The sequence below is a fragment of the Ascaphus truei genome, chromosome 1 (assembly GCF_040206685.1).
Source record: "Ascaphus truei isolate aAscTru1 chromosome 1, aAscTru1.hap1, whole genome shotgun sequence".
NCBI classification, from domain to species: domain Eukaryota; kingdom Metazoa; phylum Chordata; class Amphibia; order Anura; family Ascaphidae; genus Ascaphus; species Ascaphus truei.
The window spans coordinates 443,475,123-443,498,936 of record NC_134483.1 but is presented as its reverse complement, the minus strand read 5'-3'; the positions used below and the strand labels follow the sequence as shown (position 1 = coordinate 443,498,936).

Sequence of the window (23,814 nt, the reverse complement as noted above, 5' to 3'; positions counted from 1 at the left end):
CGGCCGACGCCGCAGCACGCTCCCCGGACACCCCCGGGCAGCAAGCGAGGATCGGGGGCAGGTGATTAGGGGGAGATCATGGGCAGGAGGCGGACTGGCGCAGGAGGCCCGCACGGGGGAAGCTGGGTTGGCACTTCCCCCTCCGTCGCACGTGGGGAGCGGAGGGTGCGGGGGGGCTGGATCGCGCGCTTGTTTTGGGCTTCCCCCTCCGTCCCACGTGGGGAGCGGAGCGGGGAGGGTGTGGGGGGGGGGGCTGGATCGCGCGCGGCGCTTGTTTTGGGCTTCCCCCTCCGTCCCACGTGGGGAGCGGAGGGTGCGGGGGGGCTGGATCGCGCGCTTGTTTTGGGCTTCCCCCTCCGTCCCACGTGGGGAGCGGAGGGTGCGGGGGGGCTGGATCGCGCGCTTTTTTTGGGCTTCCCCCTCCGTCCCACGTGGGGAGCGGAGGGGGGGGGGCTGGGTTGCGCGCGGGGCTTGGTTTGGGCTTCCCCCTCCGTCCCACGTGGGGAGTGGGTGGGGGAGGGATGCGGGGGATTCTGGGTTGCTGGGGGGAACAGGCAGCGCAAATGGCAGGACACTCTGCTTGCCCTGTGCACGCGCGCCGGGACCACAGGATTTGCCGCCATTTTTTTAAACTTTTTTTTTAACCCAATCAGGGAGGGGGATTATTTATTTATTTATTTAAAAAAAAAAATTGGCACGAGCAGGGGAATTCATAGAGCTGCAGCACGGGTCGCCAGCTGCCTAAATCCACTCGCAACGGGCGATTGGTTATCATTATTTGTCGAGCACTGTATATATATATATATATATATATATATATATATATGAGAGAAAAAGAGAAAAAAACAGGCGCACACCTAGTGCATTAAAGTAAAACAATGATTTTATGGAACATTAAAAAACAGACAAATGCCCACTCACAAATCAAACGGAAATATCAAGCAGTTATGAGATTGGCCCTCATAAGCCTCCGGTAGCGTCTGGAACAGCAATCGAATCTTCTCCTACACACGTGTCTCCTTCACCGGAAATGACGTCCTCCCGGCGTGTGCCCCGCAACAGGAAATCCCTCCGGGAGCCTCAGACTTCGCCTACTTCGTTCTGGCTGCTGCACCACCAGGAATAGTGGAGATCTGCCCGCTCCTTCTGGTCTGGCTTGCCGCTCTCAATACTGCATCCGCAGTGCACTGAGTTCAGTGGGAAAGTGCCTCCTCCGTCTCAGCCACGCCCTACGCGTTTCGTCATCAGGATGACTTCATCAGGGGGTACCCATTGGCTGTAACCCCACAGTACTTATAGACAAGTTAATTTGCATACATGATTGAAGGATACCTATTAAAATGTTGATTACATGATTTTGAACCTTTCCAAGATGTGGTGTTTCCTTATTACATAAATTATTATGGAAAGGTTATGAGGACACCACTGTTTTTGCAAAAGATGAAACATAGCTCATTTATATGGAATTCTTACTGTTACTATATTACAATAGGTAGTCAAAAAGTGAAAAAATGATGGTAAAAAAAGGGGGGGTGGGATATGTGTAATATTTAAATTAGTACTTAAATTAGGATAGCACATAATATATCCAAAGGGGGTTAATCATTATTTTAGATAGTCCATTGTTATTAAAACTCTACAAAATTCAATATTGTTTATGATTTTAGATTTTAAATTCAAAATTCTCAAGAGTTGGAGAATGTAGGCAAAAATGAATATAAAACTACCCAATTGTCCCACTTAATAGTTACTATATTGTATATGTACAAATATATACCTGTTGTTATCTTTAATAGAAGAGAAGAATATCAATGAATATTACTTGAGTCAGAAGAACAGCAAAGGTTGTTATTAGCAAGGACTGATGAAACAACAAAACGTTATGTAGTGGAAGTGATGTGTATTGTAATATGAGTGTGGATTGTGTAGGCTTATTGAATGAATGTGAATAATGATGTTGTTGTAAATATGTGATAGTATAACTATATTGTATATTAAGTGATATAGGTAAATAGAGTGAATGAAATAGATGGTGGAATGATTCCCTGGACAATAGCTAAAAAGAATGTATGTGAATATAAAAAGAAAAAAGAAAAAAGAAATGACTAATATTTAATTAATTTATATGTGAATAAGTGCAAAATAAATTTTTTAATTATATAAATGAAAGGGCAGGACCGGCCCGCGGACCCGAACAGATACATCTTCATTGAATACCAATAAAATGTAAGGTACACCAGGATAGAAATCTACAAAGGAAATGCATTTACAGACCTGACATGTCACTATAGTTCAGAGGGAGTGCTGCCTGAGCACTCAAACCAGACCTCCGAAGGATCAACCACTTTGAGTGATCACACTATAGTGCTAATGTCAATGTGGTCATTGTGTCCCTTTGGGTGTAGTGTATCCAAAATGTAAATCCAGTAAGTCTCCCTCATACATAATCTTTTGAAGCGATCTCCACCCATAAAGGTAGGAGGAATATATTCGATGCCCATAACTCGTAGGGACCTTGGATCTTTAGAATGTTCGTTACAGTAGTGGCGGGAGAGGTTATGGGTTTGACACCCATTTATTATGTTTCTTCGATGCTCTAAAAATCTTGTGCTTAGGGCTCTTGATGTGCGGCCTACATATTGTAGACCGCACTCACATGATATTAGGTAGATAACGTATTCAGTGAGACAATTGATGTACTCTACTATATCATGTGAGGTGCCGTTGGAAAATGATTTAAATTTATTTGTTCTGATCAAATGTTTGCACGTAAGGCATCTACTTCTCCCGCATCCAAAGTTCCCCTTAACTCTAATGGGAATAGATCCATCAATTCTAGAATTATTACCTACTTTGGAAGTTTTTAATTTACTAGGAGCAATCATAGTTTTGATACTCCTAGCTTTCCTAAAAGTGACAGGAGGATATTTTGGCAATAGATGACCAATTTCTGGATCGCTGACCAGGATGTTCCAATGGTCATTCATTATTTTTTTAATCTGTTTGGCAGATTGGTTAAATTGCGTAATAAATTTAGGCACCGATCCATAGGATGTAACCTCATTTTTGTTTATTGTTTTTCTCTTGGATTTGTCCAACAAAGATATACGATCCAGTAGGCTAGCATCTAGAAAAGATTTGTTGACAATCGCCATATCATACCCTTTCTCCTGAAACTTATATGAAAGATCTGTGCCCTGGGTAAAGAAATCCTTGTCCATAGAACAGTTGCGTCTCAATCTGTGGAACTGCCTCTTTGGTATATTATCTAACCATTTTTTGTAATGATTGCTACCATACTGTAGGTAGCTGTTAGCAGCCACAGTTTTGAAGTGTGTTTTCGTGTGAATAGTATTATTAGGACCCACAAAAAGCTCTAAATCCAAGAATACTATAGTATCTGGGTGAATGTTGTATGTAAATTTCAATCCCATCCTGTTGTTACTGAAGGATTCCAAAATCGCCTCCAGGGTGCCCCTCTCACCATCCCAAATAATAAGAATATCATCTATGAAGCGGCCATAGAAAACCAAACCCGCCCCCAGCACAGCATTCCCCCACACATGGGTACTCTCCCACAGTCCCATATATAGGTTGGCATAGCTGGGAGCAAATTTGGCTCCCATGGCCGTTCCACAGATTTGCAAATAGTATGTATTCCCAAAAAGAAAATAATTGTGATTTAACATAAACTTAATGCATGCTAAAAGAAATGACCTTTGTGAAGGGTGTAAATTAGAATCTAATTGTAAAAAGTGACTAATAGCCTGGATACCTTTTAAGTGCTCAATACAAGTGTACAGTGAAGATACATCACAAGTTACCCAGTGATAGGTATCCTTCCACTTGATGTCAGAGATGGAGTCAATGACATGCAACGTGTCCCGTATGTATGAGCGCAATTTGATGACATGAGGCTGTAAATAGTAATCTACATATTGGGACACGTTGGACGTCATCGAGCCAATCCCCGACACAATAGGCCTCCCTGGTGGTTTAACTATATCTTTGTGCAATTTGGGAATGTGATAAAAAATGGGAGTTCTAGGGTGTTTAATATATAAAAAACTGTGCTCTAATTTGGAAATAATCCCCTCAGAGAATGCACCCTGGAGGAGACTCCGGAACTCCAACTGGTAACTCTCAGAGGGGTCCTCTATAAGAATCTGATATGATGTGGTGTCAAGCAGGAGGCGATGGGCCTCACAGAGATAATCCGCCCGATCCTGCAGGACAATCGCCCCCCCCTTGTCTGCTTGCCGAACAATTAGATCATTATTATTTTTTATATTCAATAAGGCTTGATTTTCTTCTTTTGTGAGATTGTTATATTTCAGTTCCACATTGTCAAGACACAACTGTTCTAGGTCTCTCAGGACTACTGTATAAAAACTTTCAATAAAGTTACCCTTTGATTGATACGGGAAATATGTTGATTTGGGGACAAATGGTGACGGTTTACATCTCAATGAAGTACCCTGATCTGTTTCAATTGGGCATGAACTAGAATCTAACAGTAGATTGATGTCTTCCCCATGTGTAGTAATATCCAGAAGTGTGTTATTTACTGAATCCTGATTGTCCATTATTGATCTCTTTATGGATGGACACATAAGTGTATCAGTACAACCAAACTGTTGTGTATTATTATGTCCATTCCCTATTTGGTCTGACTCCATTAAAAATGAAGTCAGAGCATCTATACATTCTCTTTCTTGTGTATTAAATACAGCTTCCAAATTTTCATCCCCCTTTTGGGTAAAGTGTCGCATCAAGGTTAACTTACGGATGTATCTGTTCAAGTCCACGAATAGGTCAAACCGATTCGGTGTACTGTTGGGTGCATATGAAAGACCTTTGGCTAACAAAGATATGTGATGTGAAGTGAGTGTGTGTGATGATAGATTGTAAATACCATATGGGGAGCGGAGGGTGCGGGGGGGCTGGATCGCGCGCTTGTTTTGGGCTTCCCCCTCCGTCCCACGTGGGGAGCGGAGGGGGGGGGCTGGGTTGCGCGCGGGGCTTGGTTTGGGCTTCCCCCTCCGTCCCACGTGGGGAGTGGGGGGGGAGGGATGCGGGGGATTCTGGGTTGCTGGGGGGAACAGGCAGCGCAAATGGCAGGACACTCTGCTTGCCCTGTGCACGCGCGCCGGGACCACAGGATTTGCCGCCATTTTTTTAAACTTTTTTTTTAACCCAATCAGGGAGGGGGATTATTTATTTATTTATTTAAAAAAAAAAAAAAAAAAATTGGCACGAGCAGGGGAATTCATAGAGCTGCAGCACGGGTCGCCAGCTGCCTAAATCCACTCGCAACGGGCGATTGGTTATCATTATTTGTCGAGCACTGTATATATATATATATATATATATATATATATATATATATATATACAGTTAGGTCCGGGAATAATTGGACACTGATACAAGTTTTGTTATTTCGGCTGTGTACCAAAATAAATTCAAGTTACAGTTAAATAATGAATATGGGCTTAAAGTGCAGTCAATCAGCTTTAATTTGAGGGTATTCACATCCAAATTGGAGAAAGGGTTTAGGAATAACATCTCTTTAATATGCAGCCCCCTCTTTTTCAAGGGACCAAAAGTAATTGGACAATTGACTCAAAAGCTGTTTCATGGACAGGTGTGGGCTATTCCTTCGTTATTTCATCATCAATTAGGCAGGTAAAAGGTCTGGATTTGATTCCAGGTGTGGCATTCACTTTTGGAGCGGTTGCTGTGAACCCACAACATGTGGTCAAAGGAGCTCTCAGTGCAAGTGTAACAGGGCATCCTTAGGCTGCAAAAAAAAAGAAAATACATCAGAAAAATAGCAGGAACATAAGGAGTAGCCAAATCAACAGTTTGGTACATTCTGAGAAAAAAAAGAACGCACTGGTGAGCTCTGCTACACAAAAAGGCCTGGATGTCCACGGAAGACAACAGTGGTGGATGATCATAGGATCCTTTCCATGGTAAAGAAAAACCCCTTCACAACATCCAGCCAAGTGAAGAACACTCTCCAGGAGGTAGGCATATCATTATCCAAGTCTACCATAAAGAGAAGACTTCACGAGAGCAAAAACAAAGGGTTCACCACAAGATGCAAACCATTCATAAGCCTCAAGAATAGAAAGACCAGATTAGACTTTGCCAAACAATATCTAAAAAAGCCAGCCCGGTTCTGGAACAGCATTCTTTGGACAGATGAAACTAAGAACAACCTGTACCAGAATGATGGGAAGAAAAAAGTATGGAGAAGTCTTTTAACGGCTCATGATCCGAAGCATACCACATCATCTGTAAAACACGGTGGAGGCAGTGTGATGGCATGGGCATGCATGGCTTACAATGGCACTGGGTCACTAGTGTTTATTGATAATGTGACAGAAGACAGAAGCAGCCGGATGAATTCTGAAGTGTATAGGGATATATTGTCTGCTCAGATTCAGCCAAATTCAGCGAAGTTGATTGGACGGCGCTTCCCTTTACAGATGGACAATGACCCAAAACATACTGCGAAAGCAACCCAGGAGTTTTTTTTAAGGCAAAGAAGTGGAATATTCTGCAATGGCCGAGTCAATCACCTGATCTCAACCCGATCGAGCATGCATTGCACTTGCTGAAGACAAAACTTAAGGCAGAAAGACCCACAAACAAACAACAACTGAAGACAGCTGCAGTAAAGGCCTGGCAAAGCATCACAAAGGAGGAAACCCAGCATTTGGTGATGTCCATGCGTTCCAGACGTCAAGCAGTCATTGCCTGCAAAGGATTCTCAACAAAGTATTAAAAATTAACATTTTATTTATGATTGTGTTAATTTGTCCAATTACATTTGAACCCCTGAAATAAGGGGACTGTGTATGAAAATGGTTGCAATTCCTAAACGTTTCATACAATATTTTTGTTCAACCCCTTGAATTAAAGCTGAAAGTCTGCACTTCTATTGCATCTCGGTTGTTTTATTTCAAATCCATTGTGGTGGCGTGCAGAGCCAAAATTATGAAAATTGTGTCAGTGTCCAATTATTTCCGGACCTAACTGTATATACAGTATGGCATTTAACCTTTTGTAATTAAAAATGACTAAAAAAGTAAAACTACAGTATATACTTTATCATAATAATATAAACTTGTACCCAAAATTCCCAAATTGCAACTTTATTTATAATAAGCTACATTTTTAAAACAATCGATTCTGGAAAGTTGCTTCTTGCGAAATTTACTGTATAATTTATATCAGTGGAGCTTTACGCCGTTGCGATTTGCAAATAAATCAATTACCAGAAAAATCGCATTTTCTCGCTAATTCAGCCGCAACTGCCAGTAAACCTAAATCTGCCAGTCGGTTTTGGGCCATTGCAGACCTTAACACGTCTTTTATTCTAGAAAGACAACTGAAAGAGCGTTCTGCTTGAGCTACTGTTACTACAGTAGTATGGTTCAGAACAACCTTAACGCAACAACTACTTTTGGAAAATAATTTCAAGTTTATTTGTCTTAGTTTATTCAAAAGGTTTATTGGTGAAAGAAAATGTTCTTGTTAATTTGATTTATATAATGCCTTAAGATGTGTTGGCTCATCGCAAATATTTTTTTTGCCTTTTCTAGAATTTCTTCATCCTCTAATTCTATTTTCCATAAAACGCTATATAAAGAATTTATTGTTTTTGCCACCTCAAATTGTGTTGTCATGTTGCTAATAACAGTGTCCAAAAGAACATGTAGCCAGGACTACTGGCTTGAGTTTAAGGATTCTTTCATTATTGTCAATTTGTCAGATTTTCTTTTCCTTTTTTCTTGTAGTATTATTGTATATTCAGCTGCATACCTACATTTTCAGCAACTAGCGTGCATTTATTTAAGATAGATAGCCAATAGATAGATAGCCGATAGATAGCCAACCATTTCTAAATGTTTTCAAATCATCCTGAAGACTGAAAAGATTTTCAACTTCGACATCGATTGTAGTCGGCCCAGTGTACAGTGCTGTGTAGTTTATGATTACTAAAAATCTGTGCTAGCAAATCTTATTTTTTTTTATTAGTATTTTTAACATACAGTAGGATTGAAGCAAGGGAACTCCAGAGCAGAGATATCCTGCTCTGGAGTTTCCCTGCTTCAATCCTATGTTAATAATAATAATAATAAAAAAGCCCATGATTTGCTCGTTGCCATATCCCCACTTGAATTGCTGCTTTAAATACATTTCTTTAAACTGTACCAATACGATTAATTGTTTCTTGTTTTCTTGCAGCCCTATGCACGGGTTGACAAACACCGCCAAATTAAATATAATACTGGCAAGGAAAAGCCGAAATATGTTACTGTAACTTCAGACCCACCATCTAAGATCGCTGGTAAGAGATCACTATATACTGTGTTTATTTTATACCTTCTAAGGCAGGGGTACGGAAACTGGGTGTGAGGATTTTTTTGGGGGGTGCGGAGGGTGCAGAGGCCCTGCGTTCTTCCCCGAGGCATTTAAATTAAATGCCAGGGGACAGCGCAAGGCCTCTGTAACTCACTTACTGGGATTCAGAATAGTCGATGTGACGCTTCGCCATGGCAACATGGCCTAAAAAGAACGCCATGTGACCCCGTTGCATCATTTGACCTGGCAAAGAAGGTATGGGGGCGTGAGCACGGGGGGAGCTTGAAGTGGTGCACAGCTCCAAAAGTTTGCGCTCCCCTGTTATAGGGTAAGTTGTAAGACCTTATAGTGACACATTGCTTTGAAATACACCTTTTGCCTAAAACCTAATACCTTGTTAGGATAAATATGATACTGTCATTATAAGATAAATATGTAATCACTATGCGCCACACACTGTTAATGTGTAGCGATGGGTGCATTTTTTGGGCAGATTTGTATCCGGATCGGATCGGCCAGTTCCATTGGTTCGCAAATTTCAGCGATCAGTCTGAAAAAGGACGATTCGCATTTTGTTATTTCTTGAATATTATTTCTTTAATATTATTATCAATAACCTCCACGGATTCCGCAATCCGAGGACAGATTTGTAGAGTCCGATCCACGGATTCCGCAATCTGTATTCTTAAGAATCCGCCAACGGATTGCTGAATCTGCGCATTGGATGTACAAATCCGTCTATGGGTTTTTGCTAAATTCGCTCAGATTGAAACTGGTCAATTCCGTTTGCGGATTTTACATCAGTCAAAATCGGGGGGAAACGGATTTGGGAGGATTTGCCCATCTCTAGTAATGTCACTGTATTCTGATCTACTTACAATTTATACCAGGCTGGAAATATTGTAGTGTGTATGTGTATTGAATCCAGCCATCATTGCAAAAATACAAAATGTTGAGGTTGGCATCGAGAGCAAAGTCTGGACATTGGACATCTTTGCTGATGATACTAAATTGTGTAAGGCAGTAGAATCAGAGCAGGATGTAATTTCTCTCCAGAAGGGCTTGGAGAGACTGGAAACGTGGGCAGGTACTGTAAATGGCAGATGAGGTTTAATACAGATTAATGTAAGGTTATGCATTTGGGATGCAAGAATAAACTGGCGATTTACACATTAAATGGGGCTAAATTGTGGGAATTGATGGAGAAGGATTTAGCAGGCTTAGCAATAGTACCCAAAGTCATGCAGTAGGGAAGTAAACATAATTATGCCCCTTTACAAAGCATTAGTAAGACCACATCTTGAGTATGGAGTACAATTTTGGGCACCACTCCTTAGAAAAGACATTATGGAACTAGAGATAGTGCAGAGAAGAGCCACCAAATTAATAAAGGGGATGGACAAACTATTTTATGAGGAGAGGCTAGCCAAGTTAGATTTATTTAAATTACAAAAGAGGCGTCCAAGAGGGGATCTGATAACTATATACAAATATATCAAGGGACAGTACAAGGAGCTTTCAAATGAACTATTCATCCCACGGGCAGTACAAATGACTCGGGGGCATCCCTTTAGGTTGGAGGAAAGGAGATTTCACCAGCAACAAAGGACAGGGTTCTTTACAGTAATGGCAGTTCAAATGTGGAATTCATTACCCTGTGATGGCAGATACAATAAATTTGTTCAAAAAAAGGTTGGACATCTTTTTAGAAAGGAAAGGTATACAGGGATATACCAAATAAGTAAACATGGGAAGAATGTTGATCCAAGGATTAATCCGATTGCCAATTCTTGGAGTCAGGAAGGAATGTATTTTTCCCCTTAATGGGGTTTTTTTGTTTACCTTCCTCTGGATCAATAAGTAAGTATAGATATAGGATAAAATATCTGTTGTCTAAATTTAGCATAGGTTCAACTTGATGGACGTACATCTTTTTTCAACCTCATCTACTATGTAACTATGTAAAATACATTTTTATTCACACTTCTGAATTCATCTATTACATGTGATTGATATGATCTATACTTCGTGATTATTTCATATATTTCTAGGTATTTGTATATAAGTAAGCGGATGCTGTACATACTGTTAAGTAAATTGTGTTACAAAATAAGTGGCAAGAACCAAGCCCAGAATTGTATCCACAGGGCACCTCTTAGGAAGACCTCAGTTATTTCTTTACCGATATACTGATTTATATTTAAATATTAATTTCTTTAAGTGACCTAGTTAAGATTATTATTGGACTGGTATAATGGACAGATACACTATCATTTCTTAGTAATATATTAAATAATATAGCGGTCACATGACCGCGTGGCCATTTTGGAGGAAACGGAAAAAGAGGAATCCTCCTCACTGGTTAGATCATGTCCAGCACTGCATGAGAACGCAGGACAGAATCAAACACAGAAACAAACAGCACTTGGAGCATGGCATAGTCACTTTGTCATGAAGCCCCCGGAGTGCCAGTCTCCGTGACGTAGTGACATCCTAGGGCACTCAAAGGGTTCAAATGCAAAGCCACTAAATCAGTTGGAGGGTTTCCTTTGATAAATCTGGTACAATTCTCTTGCACTAGTTGTCACCCAAGGGGCTTAAATAAATAGCCCATTGGCATTTTATCAGCAAGTAAAATGGTAAGAGGTTAAAACAGAATAAACCATGTCTCTATATTTTGTTTAACCAGGGAGTGTTCTAAGGGAGAACAAAGGCAAAGACGTCAATACGAGCAGGCCTCTACCATCCATCTCCAGGGCTGCCAACTCTTTTCAAAGAACAAGTGCCACCAAATGCACTGATGGCGCTAAAATAGGTCTCAGAAAAAAGGACAGACAATTAAGAGGTTTGTATAGAAATATGTGTTCTAAGTTTTCTGGCAGAGTTTGCTTCTCTACATTATGGGATGCATTTTTTGGCTCCGTGTCTTATTTTATTTACTATGTTAATAATATTTTGCTCAGTCTTACCTATTGGAACCTATTGGATCTACAGTACATTTAGGGGACTGCTCTTTGGGTGGTTTTAAGTGGAGATGGAGATAGTTAGTTACTGTATATTATATAGCACATTGTGCTTTTCTTTTTATGTGGGGAAGGATACACAATAGAGCTACCCTGTTTTCAATCCTAAAACTGCTCCTTCTAGAGCGATTTCTAGATCATAAACTTTTTGTTTGGTTTGAACACTTTTCTTTTTAACCTCTTAGTTGATTTTTCAGCTCATTAATGTCCTCTGTGACTTCACCCAGCCTGTGCTCATTTTGCGAGATTTCTCTGATGAGTCTTTTATTGCCTCTTTAAATTGAAAGGTTTGTGAGGTGAATAATGGCTCCACAGTCTCTCTTACCGCCTTTCCTCTCTTATGGTGTGAAATATTGGGCAGGCTTCATTGCTGCTGAGGATGAGGATACACATCCACCATGTTGTTATTTTGTTTACAGTATATGTGTGTGTATATATATATATACAGTATGTGTGTAATATATATATATATATATATATATATATATATATATATATATATATATATATATATATATATATATATATATATAAAAATACTTTCCAGTAACAAGTAATTATATTATACCATCTTCATTGTGGTATATTTGTATTAGCCCTTTGTGATGTATTAGTACTAGGAGAAGAGTTTTAGCTTACTGCTGAGTTAAAATTGAAGTTGAATTGTGGGTGAAGATTACAAGAGGAACTGGACTCTGCCCTTCATTAACAACTCTGAAACTGTGAGAACTTGACTTTCTAAATGGTGACAATTTTTACACATCTATAGGCTCACTTTCTAAGCTCATGTGTAACCGTCAGTGCTACACTGCATGATTTATACACCTGCTCTTTCAACCCCTACTTCTCTACTCCCACCTTTCTCTCCCTGCATCTTATTATGTCCTCCATATTGCTTTTTCTGTTTGCAGCTTTCTCACTCCTTTGTAAACGTTTCTGTTCTCTTCACCTTCCTCCCACCCTGCTATCCATATTTCTTCATCTCTCCCTCCCTCCCTCTACCTATGTCTGTGCCCATACACTACACTACTATTTACACACCTCTTTCCCAACAACTTCTACACCCCTCAATATAAAGCACCCCCACAAATCTTCTTTTCACCTCCTCTCTCTCTCTACTCCTCCTTGCTGCTGGGGCTATCTCCCCTTATCTTGGACCCAGCCATATACACACTGGCTCTCACCAACGCATCCCTGCCACCTCTATCCCTACTAATGGTGTTGACCCTTTAACCCTAATTTAATACTGACCAACCTTAAAACTCACCACACAAAAGAAGCATCCCAATAGTCTGGAATAATGGCTAGTGTCCCACCCTCACAGTCACTCCTACCAATCATTGTGGCCAAGCAATGCCATCTATAGCACTTATTCCCTCACCTTCTGTCTCTGTAAATCTCCCAACGTACCACTTAGATTGTAAGATTGTCGGGGCAGAGATTTCCTTTCCTATTGTCTGACTTTGTTGTGCTTATTGTATTATTATAATTCCCTGTACTGTATTGTCTTTGTAAAGCGCAATGTGTAGGTATACTGGCCTTTTTGCAATCTTGAGGCCGTACAATCTGGTAGGTCTCCTACCCTCAACCCTTTAAGGAGCTGAGAGCATGTCTCTTCCCGGCCAGGAAGGACTCAGCTCCACTCCTCCACAGATCAGACTCACCCCTAGACTAGTGCAAAAAGGGGGGGTGTGAGGCGCTTCTAATAGAGGTACAGTGATAAACCTTAAATGGTGCTTAATAAATAAAGTGAATAATAAATGTGAAACAGTAAACTTTGCAGCTTAACCCTTAAGGAGAAGATCCAATTCCTCCTTTTGTTGATTGCAGAAAGAAACTTGTTAGAAGCGCAGATGTCACTGTATGTGGAAAAAAATATATAATATATAGTGTAATATGTTCTACAGGAAAAAACAGCTTCAAAAAAATCACAAGTGGGGACTCACAATTTCTCAATAAAATACCAGCAGTGTGTATGTATGGAAGACTTGCTTGACATGAAGTACCAGGCTTCAGCAGGACAAACCCTCAATAAAAGAGATGACACTCTTAGTGCAACATTGTTCACTGTAAATGTATTTATAAAGCAATAAATATTGCACTCACATTTTGCACTATGTGCATAGACACGTAAAATTATAGATGCGCAGCTTCAGTGTTCGCCGTCAGCCCCACTCCCGAGGTCGCGTCACGTCACTTCCGGTTTGGCCCGTCGCGTCACTTCCGGTGTGCGAGTGCGATCGATCGCAGAATTGATCCACACGAGTTCAGGGGGGTTCAGCAATCTTGAGGCCTTACAATCTGGTAGGTCTCCTACCCTCAACCCCTTAAGAGGCTGGGAGCATGTCTCTTCCCGGCCAGGAAGGACTCAGCTCCACTCCTCCACAGATCAGACTCACCCCTACTCCTCCACAGATCAGACTCACCCCTAGACTGACTATAATTTAGGACACTTCCTCCCTAAGGCACAGAGGGGGAGGGCACAGAGTTTACACCGTGATTGGCTGTACACAGACTCAGTTCACCTCCACCCCTGTCACTCAAGAAGGCAGCATGAGGGGGGGAGGATAAACCCCACAGGATAACCTGCCACTGCCTAAAACTACTGGGACTTACGTGACAAGAGGCAGAAAGTATAGTCTGGACCAGCCATGACTGCCCTCTCCCCCTAGGTGAAATTCCCATGTCCTCACTTGGACCAAATTTAGTGCCCCATTCATTAACCTGGAGCCTGCAATACAACACAAGGTTAAGTCAGACATCATGACATAAACCAATGTACAGTATAAAACATTACTAACCCATATCATCCACTGATTACAGCGATGATAGTAACTGAATATACTTCCAACATGAAATAGGATCTCTATTTATACAACTTGGGATCGGGAATCTTTACCACCCGCCCATCAAACATCTTGGTCCATACGAAATACACTCTAGGTGAACCAGGCCTCTGTTGGATTTCCACCCTATCTTTGTAAATGCACCGACCCACTAACAACATCGTTCATAATGGAACTGATTTTGGACTCCGTTACGAATATCTTTTCAGAAATTTTAGCCCGAAGATACTCCTTCACTGCCTGTTTTAGCCAATCATGTCTGTTGTTTCCAATTTCTTCCATAATTGGTTCAGGTACATACGGGAGTTCGGACCCATGAGACTGACGGTATCTAGATATTATATCCCAGTCAGCTTGGCTGAACTTTAATAATTTGTGGCCAGTACCTTGGCCTGGCAGAACCCAAATTGAGGTTCTCTTCCCTCCACCTCCTGATAGAGTATAGCTGGTCCCTTAGGTGTTATGACCCCTAATTTGATGTCATGTACCCTTTTACGAATGGCTTCAGCTATGTCCTCTGGGGAAAACTAACCCTCCTCCAACCAGTGATCTACTACAGGACCATCAACCAGAGGCCCTATTCATTCTGACGACGTAGCCCTGAAACATAGGGTCCCACCACTTAAGGGGTTCCCCGGTCCGGTGTTCTGGATTAGGACTACCAGATCTAGTGTCCATCTGAGAGGACACACTAGACGTTGAGGACATTTGAGATAGGGAAGACTCTCTGAAGGATCTAATTTACCCAGGGGACTTAACTACAGGTATCATGCTTGCATAAGGTATCTCCCCCTCTGAATACTCATCCTCAGTCAAACCAACCCTTCCTCCAAAATCCCAATCCCTCAGATCAATGTGGAAATGTGGATAGCACAAAAATGGCTCAGCAGAGGTAGGGACAATATGGCACAGCACTGTCCTGAACAAGGGTGGCAGGGACCGGAGCAGTGTGGCTAAAGGCCAATGGTTGAGGCCTGACAATGTCCTGAGCAGTGGCAGCTTTGACATGGACATGGGTAGAGACAGCCGGTGAGTGGAACTTAACATTGTCCATGGCCAGTCCAATAGTATCAGGGGATGGTATAGGGGCAGCATCAGTGGTCCGGTGACCCCTTCCTCTAGATCGGGGCCTCGGTGTGTCAGTGAGAAAATGTCCCACAATCACCACGGAAGGTCCCGGCTCTGGATCCGCAGTGGCAGTAGATGTCAATTTGTCGACATCATATGGATGAACCAATCTTGCAGGATCTCCAGGCAGGCACCGGTCCAGTGGTGCGGTGACATCATGTCTGGCAGCGCTGGAAGTGCATTAACCCACAGCACACCGAACAAGGCCCGACTGGCTCCTTATCAAGATAGGCCACAGCAAGACCCTGCGTGAAGTAAGAGACACCCATCCTCAGGTAGGGAGCATCTTCTGGTTCCACAGGATTCACCGCGAGCGGGTCCTTCACAGCTCTGGCATCTTCCTCGGGTGTGGGGCTCCTCCGGGGCTCTGGAAGCACCACAGCCTTCTGGATGAACACCTCGGGATTGGGACTTCACCTCCGCAGGCAAGTAAGGGTTGGTCTTTCCTCCTCGGGTCTCGAACGTCTGGTCTCTTCTTCGGGGACGGGTAAGGACACCTCCACCGGTCTGCGATGTCGGGGCGCCCCGCATTCCCTGGTGGCCATTGGCATGGAGCTTGCCCGCTCCTGCACCACCAGGGGAGGCATGCCCGACACCCCCAGGGCAGTAAACTTACCCCCCAAGTCAGCGGCAGGTACAGGTTCCGGTCCGGGAACCATCAGCAGCATCACAGCGGGGGTCGTCTCTGGCACCGGTACACTGCACTGTAAAAGTCAGGATAAGCCAAAGTAGGTACCTTTGGCACCGAACCACATGGGCATCCAGACATGATGGTCAGGGCACACGGGCCCACGATATCAGTGGCAGTATTGGACTCTGCAGGGGCCACACCGGTTGGTGTGGCGGCCCGGTTGATTGGCTGGCTGGCTGGAAAGCAGCGCTGGTTGGCATAGGGCTGGCAGGCCGCATGGACACCGCATGGTGGGGCCAGCGTTGCCCCCAGGTAGGTGGCAGTTTGGGCACACACAGCACAGGTGGTGTTGGCCATGGATGGTGACTACCAGGTAGCCTCCTTGTAGGTAATAGTTAGCCAACTCCAGAGCAGACATATTTCTGGAATAGTCTGAGGTAGTGGTACTGTAGTAAGCAGCAATAAGGCAATAGTTCCTTCCACTGGCTCAGCTCTGTGGAACTAAAGTTAGGCAGGGTGTGGTTGACTCCTCCCTAGTGCAAGTATGGTCTAGGATTGGATCTTAGTTGGTGCTTCCTCCCCTAGGTGGAATATAGGACAGGGCAGGGCAGATCAAGTAGTATCTTGGCTCCAGCTGAGCCAGTCACCGCGATGGGCGGGACGTTGTCTTGGCGCCGAATCGCTGGCACAAACTTTCAAGAAAAGCTTACAACTTGCTTTGCAAGCCTATGCAGTCCCCTATTTCTGGCGGGAGCACCATTTTGAGAACACAGTCCATGCAGTGGACTCCATTTTGAGCACACTAGCACAGTCCATGAAGGAAAAGGTACACAGGGTCCCCAGCAACAACTGGAAGGGCCTGTTCCTTACATTGAATTTTCAATAAATTAAGGGTACACACTCCCTGGACAATTTCACACAGGGTACGCCCCACAAGCACATTTTCTTTAAGGTGCCCAGGGTCCCCGGCAACAACTGAAAGGGCCCTGTCCCTAGTGTTTTTCTTTTAAGCAGCTAGGGGGGTATCCACGCTCCCTGGAAGTTCCCACAGGGTATGCCCCAACTTAGTCTCTGTGTTCGGTAAAGGTCTGGGTAAGCCCCTCCCTGGTGTAGCCTCAGAGAGCGGTTCCCCCCTTCCTTAACTCGAAATGGGTGCCCAGGGTCCCTTGTAAAGCATCAGGAGCCCGGCCCCAGCCTCTTCTGTGCTGCACTGCTGCAATGGCCTAAAAGCCTGCCCTGTTCTGCATTTCAGCAGCACCTCCAATTGTAGGGCTGTTTCCCCCTTACCCCCTCTCTGGGAGATCTTGCTATTGCTACAGGTGTCATGGTGCTAAATTCTTGTGAGGGTCCAGGAGATTCTGAGGGTCCGCGTTGGTAAGGGGAAACAGGACAGGCTTTGGTGATCCTTCAGGTTCTTCTCATGGTGTCAGCGCCTCCAGTCATATCAGGCTCCAGGTGTTCTGGAGACAGTCCCCACCATGACAGCCTTCTCTCATACCTCTACCCAAAAGACTGTTACTTAAGCCGAGGTATATAAAACAGGATCCTTTATTGTGGCAGCCACTGCAGTTGTCATTACAGCGTATACATGGGTTTTCAGGATCAGTCCCATGCCTCTGGATGGTACAGGCCTTCTTGCAATCTTGAGGCCTTACAATCTGATAGGTCTCCTACCCTCAACCCCTTAAGGGGCTGAGAGCATGTCTCCTCCCGGCCGGGAGAGACTCAGCTCCACTCCTCAGACCAGATTCACTCCTAGACTGACTATAATTTAGGATACTTCCTCTCTAAGGCACAGGGGGAGGGCACAGTCTGCACCATGATTGGCTGTACACAGACTCAGTTCACCCCCAGCCCAGTCACTCAAGGAGGCAGCATGAGGGGGTAAACCCCACAGGATCGCCTGCCACTGCCTATAACTACTGGGACTAACGTGACAGGAGGAAAAATGTATAGTCTGGACCAGCCATGGCTACATATGATTGGGTGCTTTATATTTGCTTCATCTAGCAATCTGATATCTCATCTCATACTGACTTCTCTTGTATCTCATCTAAAAATTATTTCATATATATATATATATATATATGTTATCACCTGTGCTATAATCTACACTGATACATATGGTGGGTGAGTGCAGTTCATTTAAATTTGTTTGTACTGTACATACTGTACATACATACATACAGTACGTGTGTTCAATGCTAATACTTATTCCTTACACTTTAAAAAAAAAAAAAACATCTTGCTGGTACTTCATAAACATTATTGAATCTATCATTTTATATTGAGCAATAGCAAATATATTCCTCTATGAATCTAACCCTGGGACTCGCTAAGAGCCGTTGTGGAGTATCGCCCTGCAATCCGGTGTTAACGGCTATTTAAATCAATGGCAGTTAATGCGGAAACGCAGTGCAATACCCCACATTAGCAGTTAGTAAATCTCCTTATAAATCTCTATTTTTGTAAAGATGGATACAGTAAGCTTAAACTGTTTTTATTGTACTAGGAAAACAAAATATACATTCATTTAATCAGTAAAATATTAGACTGAAAGACTATGTTAAATGTAGCACATTTTATATTTCGTAAGTACTGTACCAGACATCAGCAATACCTGTGTTGATTTTACTCATGGCTGTCTCAATGTAGCTTAACACCACTAAAAATAACACATCATCAATATAACACAAAGAAGGCAATTGTATGTATCCTTTCATGAAACCATTACAGAAAAGCATTAGTTCAAAGAGTTAATATAATACAGTAATCTGGAAATAATTAAGCAATTAAAACACTCAATCTGTGAAAACAGATATTATATTTTTTCCTGCCTCATATTTTAAAGCATCTTTGCTTTAATGTTTAACCTTTTCTAGCACTGAAGGAGTTGATGCATATTTTTCTTGCATGAGTTGGAAAATCCTGGTGGTGAATCAAATCATTGACCATGTTAGTAATGGCCATGCTGGGAAATGTACATACTGTATCATTCTCATTCAGGCCTTCACCTGATGGTATCCAGATATTTAAAAAAATACATAAATATGTAAAAAAAAAAAAAAAAATTTGTTTCATTAATAGATCATTGTAATTAAGGTACATTAAGTAGCTTTGAAAACAGCTAGTAAAAGCTCAAGGTAACAATACTGATGGTAATAAATCTATGTCCATTTTCAAAATGCTGAGCCGCCATTTTGTCGAGCAACTTTAATTTCTGATTCCAATGAATTCTAATGATTGGGGCTTAAACCTTCACATACAACTAGAAAATAGCATTGTAAAATAATGAATATATCCCCAAAGGAAGAAAATAACAAAATAAATATTTCTCCTATTCAGGGTATTGACGCTGTATTTTTCACTTGTTTAACTACTATTTAAAGAAAGACTAGGGTCTCCAAGGGACCAAAACATTTGCTAAATGATTGATTACATTTTGTAGTGTTTTGATATCTGATAGAGTACTACAGTATAGCATTCTAATTAGATTTTGCACTTTAAAATTCTAGGTCAACAGAGAAGCCTTTAATAACAATACTCGGGTATAACTGAAGATATGCGTTTTTCTTCCAGGTGGGGGGAGCGCTCAAATCTTGGGATGATAAACAGGGAAAAAATGGAAGACATAATAGTGCAGACCAGATACAATAGGTGCAAACAATATCTCTAGAAAAGGTCTCACTCACAATGTATAGGTAAAAAACAGACGTGTGGATGCCTTCTGATGATATAGGTGTCAATTCAGTACATCTGATGGGCTAAAGAAGTCCGAAATTTCGGAGTGGACCTCCCAAGAATATAATGAAAAAAGAGAGCACAAAATGGTGTAGTGCATAAGGGTATATTATGGCATAAACACACATAGGTAATACACTCACATTTGCACAGTAATAACACTCATTGGAGAGAGCCATAGGTGACTCATGGGGGATGCCGCTCATACAGTCACTTGGTGATCCTTCCGCATACGTCACGTCCGGTGACATCACTTCCTGTGATGCAGCGGTTAGGGCGGAAGACGCTGTCTCCCGCTGTACTCTCTGGTTCGTTTGCCAGCACCTCCTCACGTCAGCTCGTCAATCGGCCCCAAAACAGTGTCCTCCAAAAAGTGCTAAGATAGATTCTACGCGTTTCGTAGCTGCCTGCCACTTCGTCAGGAATCATGAAGAACAGGAAGTGACATCACCGGACGTGACGTATGCGGAAGGATGACCAAGTGACTGTATGATCACCTATGTGTGTTTATGCCATAATATACCCTTATGCACTACACCATTTTGTGCTCTCTTTTTTCATTATATTCTTGGGAGGTTGACTCAGAAATTACGGACTTCTTTAGCCCATTAGATGTACTGAATTGACACCTATATCATCAGAAGGCATCCACACGTCTGTTTTTTACCTATACATTGTGAGTGAGACATTTTCTAGAGATATTGTTTGCACCTATTGTATCTGGTCTGCACTATTATGTCTTCCATTTTTTTCCCTGTTTATCATCCCAAGATTTGAGCGCTCCCCCCACCTGGAAGAAAAATGCATGAACTCTGGACCTGGACAGTCCTATAAGGGTGTAGAGCTGCTATTTTTATATACTTATTTTCACAATTGGTGAAGGATTTTTTTACATCATATTTTTATTAATTATTTATATTAATTCTTGTATTTTTATTTATCACGTTTATATCACTTTATTGTCGTTTAGTCACTATTAGAAGCGCCCAGTACCATTGTTTTGCTATAACTGAAGATATATCTGTGGTGACAATATATTTTAAAACATTTTTAGCTTTTAATCAATTGTAGAACAAATTCATCCTAAACCAGAATATACAATGTAAAACACCATCGTCCTACTTATTGGTTACCATGTGTTTACATGCTCACAATATTATGACTTTAAATAGAAAATGTAAATGACTGAATATTTCATGCATGGAGGACGTTTTTATGCACAAAGTCCTCATGACCAATCAAAAAGCTTCTTGCAAATGACCACTTTGAAGATTTTGGGAGCAATAACAAACAATAACTATGTATTTAGGTCCCATCAGAAATCATGTATGTGAAGAAAAGCAGAGAGTTTTTGTTCCAAGTTGCTCGGTTATTTGGAGCACTAGCTATTTACCTTGGAATGTCCTCCCATTAGGAAACAGGTTAAGCAGTGTTTTTCTTTTAGCTAAACCCTGCACATCTGGGTCTTCCATGCCTTTGAGGTTACATGGTTAATGACTGTGTAACAGATATGTTACACCGGGAAAGGTTTTTGTACAGAAAGAAATTCCCTGCAATATCGGCAGGCCCAAAACCCATTGCCTTGCCTTTCTCCAACCTTAATTAACCAATAACCAGCATGGATTTAAGTTGCACGTTAGCACGTACAATTAATGATAACATGGGGAAGACCTTTCCTCTGAATCTTTGATCTCGCATCTCAAATATGAGTCGTATATTAAATGCAAAATGTAAATAGTAGATATTCACCCATTATAAATAAAAGATGAGTACCTCACCCATTTAGAATTTAGCAAAGCACAAGCTTGATCGGTATGTGATTTTCTTTTCAACCTAATTTACTATGTTACTATGAGGTAGTGTTAACAAGTATGGAGTAGCACCTGATCTCGCTTTAACGCAAATGAATGGGAGTTAACGCTGGATCGGGTGCACTTACCCATACTGCCGCTTGCTGAATCTGCCCGTTTTACATTCTTTAAAAAAATTAGTGTTTGTTAGATTACTGACATCAGATGATGAATTAAGATGAAAGTGGTACCATATTTTACTAGTCCCAACATAATTTTGTCAGAATACTATAATTGGTTCAGGTCCATGTAGAATCAAATTTGGTGACTAAGGGGGCGATTCACCAAGCTGTGATAAGTCGTTTAAGAGCGCCAAGTGGCTTTTAAGGCCGATACAGCGTGATTCACTAAGCTGTGAGAACAGCGCTTTATCGGCCTTAAAAGGCATTTTTCCTGGCCTGTGAAAAAAATCTGGTTGATCAGGCAAAAAATGGCAAACGCGCCGTTTTTTGCCAGTCAGCGGTATTCACTAAACAGCGCTAAGTCAATCATACTTTAAAAGCATGCCGGAAAAAAGTGCCAGCTAAAGGCAGGCGCAAAAGAAGCTGGACATAGAAAAAATTCTTTGTTTACCCATTTTCAGGCACACCATACAACAGGCCGGCGGGTGTCCCCGAGTGATCACCGTGGGTGTCCCCGGGTGATCCCCGCGGGTGTCCAGTGTCCGCGCTGGCTTGCGGTACCAATGGTGTGCCCCAAAAAAAGAAACAATACTTTTAAATAAATACTAACATTGTTTTTATTGTGGGTAGCGGGGGTGGGTGAAGGGGGTATTATCCCCAAGGATGGGTAGTTATGTGTACCGGGTGGGTAGTGGGGAGGGTTGGTTAACACCTTAATTACTATAGCGGTTACTAATTGCTAAGGTGATTAAGGGGTTAGGGGACATTAGATTGTCTTTTTTTATTCCTCTGTATTGTTTGAAGCAACGGAAGACATAGACGGGATGAGGATGGCCTTCATTGTGGCAGCCTGGCAGGGGTGAGTGCAAGATTTATTCACTTTATTTATGCTGCTCAATGTATTTTAAATGGGTAAATGCACTTTTATCCATATGTGGATAATAGTAATTTTGCCCATTATTGTACTGTATGTGTTAGGGGGCGGGGAGGTGTATATATTTAAAAGTATTTATGTATTTTTTTTTGGTGGGGGGGGGCACAGGATTGGTACTGCAGGCAAGCGGGGACCCCCGGACACCTGCAGGACCACCCGGGGACCCTGGACACCTGCGGGGACCACCCGAGGGCCATCGCCGGCCTTTAGTAACATTCCTGTGCAAATAAAAAAAAATACGATATTTTATGTATGTTAGGGGGGTATAGGGGTTGTTGGGGCCACAGGGGGTGGGTGTTTTGTATATTGCAATGTTTATTGGGGGCAATTGTCCCCAATAAACATGCTGTTGTGCCTTAACCCCATCATTGCCTTAGCGGATAGCCGCTAAGGTAATGAAGCTGCTTTAATGTATTTTTTAATAGTGTTCTGAAGCAGGGGTCTCCTGAGCTGAAAGAAAAGAAATAAAGTGCTCAACTAATAAACCATTTAACTCAAACCCACTAATAGTGATATAGTGCAATAAATATCACCCCCATTCATAGGGTGTATTAAATAATCATACAATATCTGTATTAACAGTGGCGGCTACAGCTGTTAGGGGTCAGGGTGGCTCAACACTCCAACAACACTAGATAGACAGGGAACAAAAAAAACAGCGCAAACCGCATAGTGAAGTACATCAAATTATATTTGATTTGTGAAGAAGGTAAGTATTAGGCGTACATCAGATTAAAAGAACAAACACATTTAGTGAAATCAGCACAACAGGTTACCACTCAGCAACAGGTGTCTTGTATCACTGGAAGTCACAGCTATGGAGTTTCATTGGATCCTTCTCACGCCCTCGGTGCAGGATGTTGTGGGAACCCAATCAGTCCGGTGGATCAGCCTCGGTGAGGGAGAATTCTTCCCGATGGTATCGGCATGTGTGGTCTCGCCGAAATGCCACGGCGCATCCAGATTACTTCACAGTGTCGTAAAACGGAGTTCCTTCCGTACACGTTGTACGTAGCACTACTATGGTGCGGAACAGAGTCCCAGTCTCGCCAAATCAATGGGAATAGACTTAAAAGTCACAGTCGCGGTGACTTAATAAGCCGCCGAGCAGGAATTCAAGGGCTAATATAGGACAATATACAAATCACTTATCCTATGCGTTT

At 42.2% G+C, this 23,814-nt stretch overlaps 1 protein-coding gene across 1 annotated transcript in view; it reads left to right on the top strand.

The window, feature by feature from the left end:
• Window positions 1–23,814, top strand: part of LOC142471679 (uncharacterized) — a 52,498-nt gene that overhangs the window by 12,155 nt on the left and 16,529 nt on the right. Inside the window, exons 2-3 of the mRNA XM_075578274.1 lie at window positions 8,260–8,362; window positions 11,066–11,221. Coding sequence (XP_075434389.1) covers window positions 8,260–8,362; window positions 11,066–11,221 — 259 coding nt within the window. The remainder of the gene's footprint in view (window positions 1–8,259; window positions 8,363–11,065; window positions 11,222–23,814) is intronic.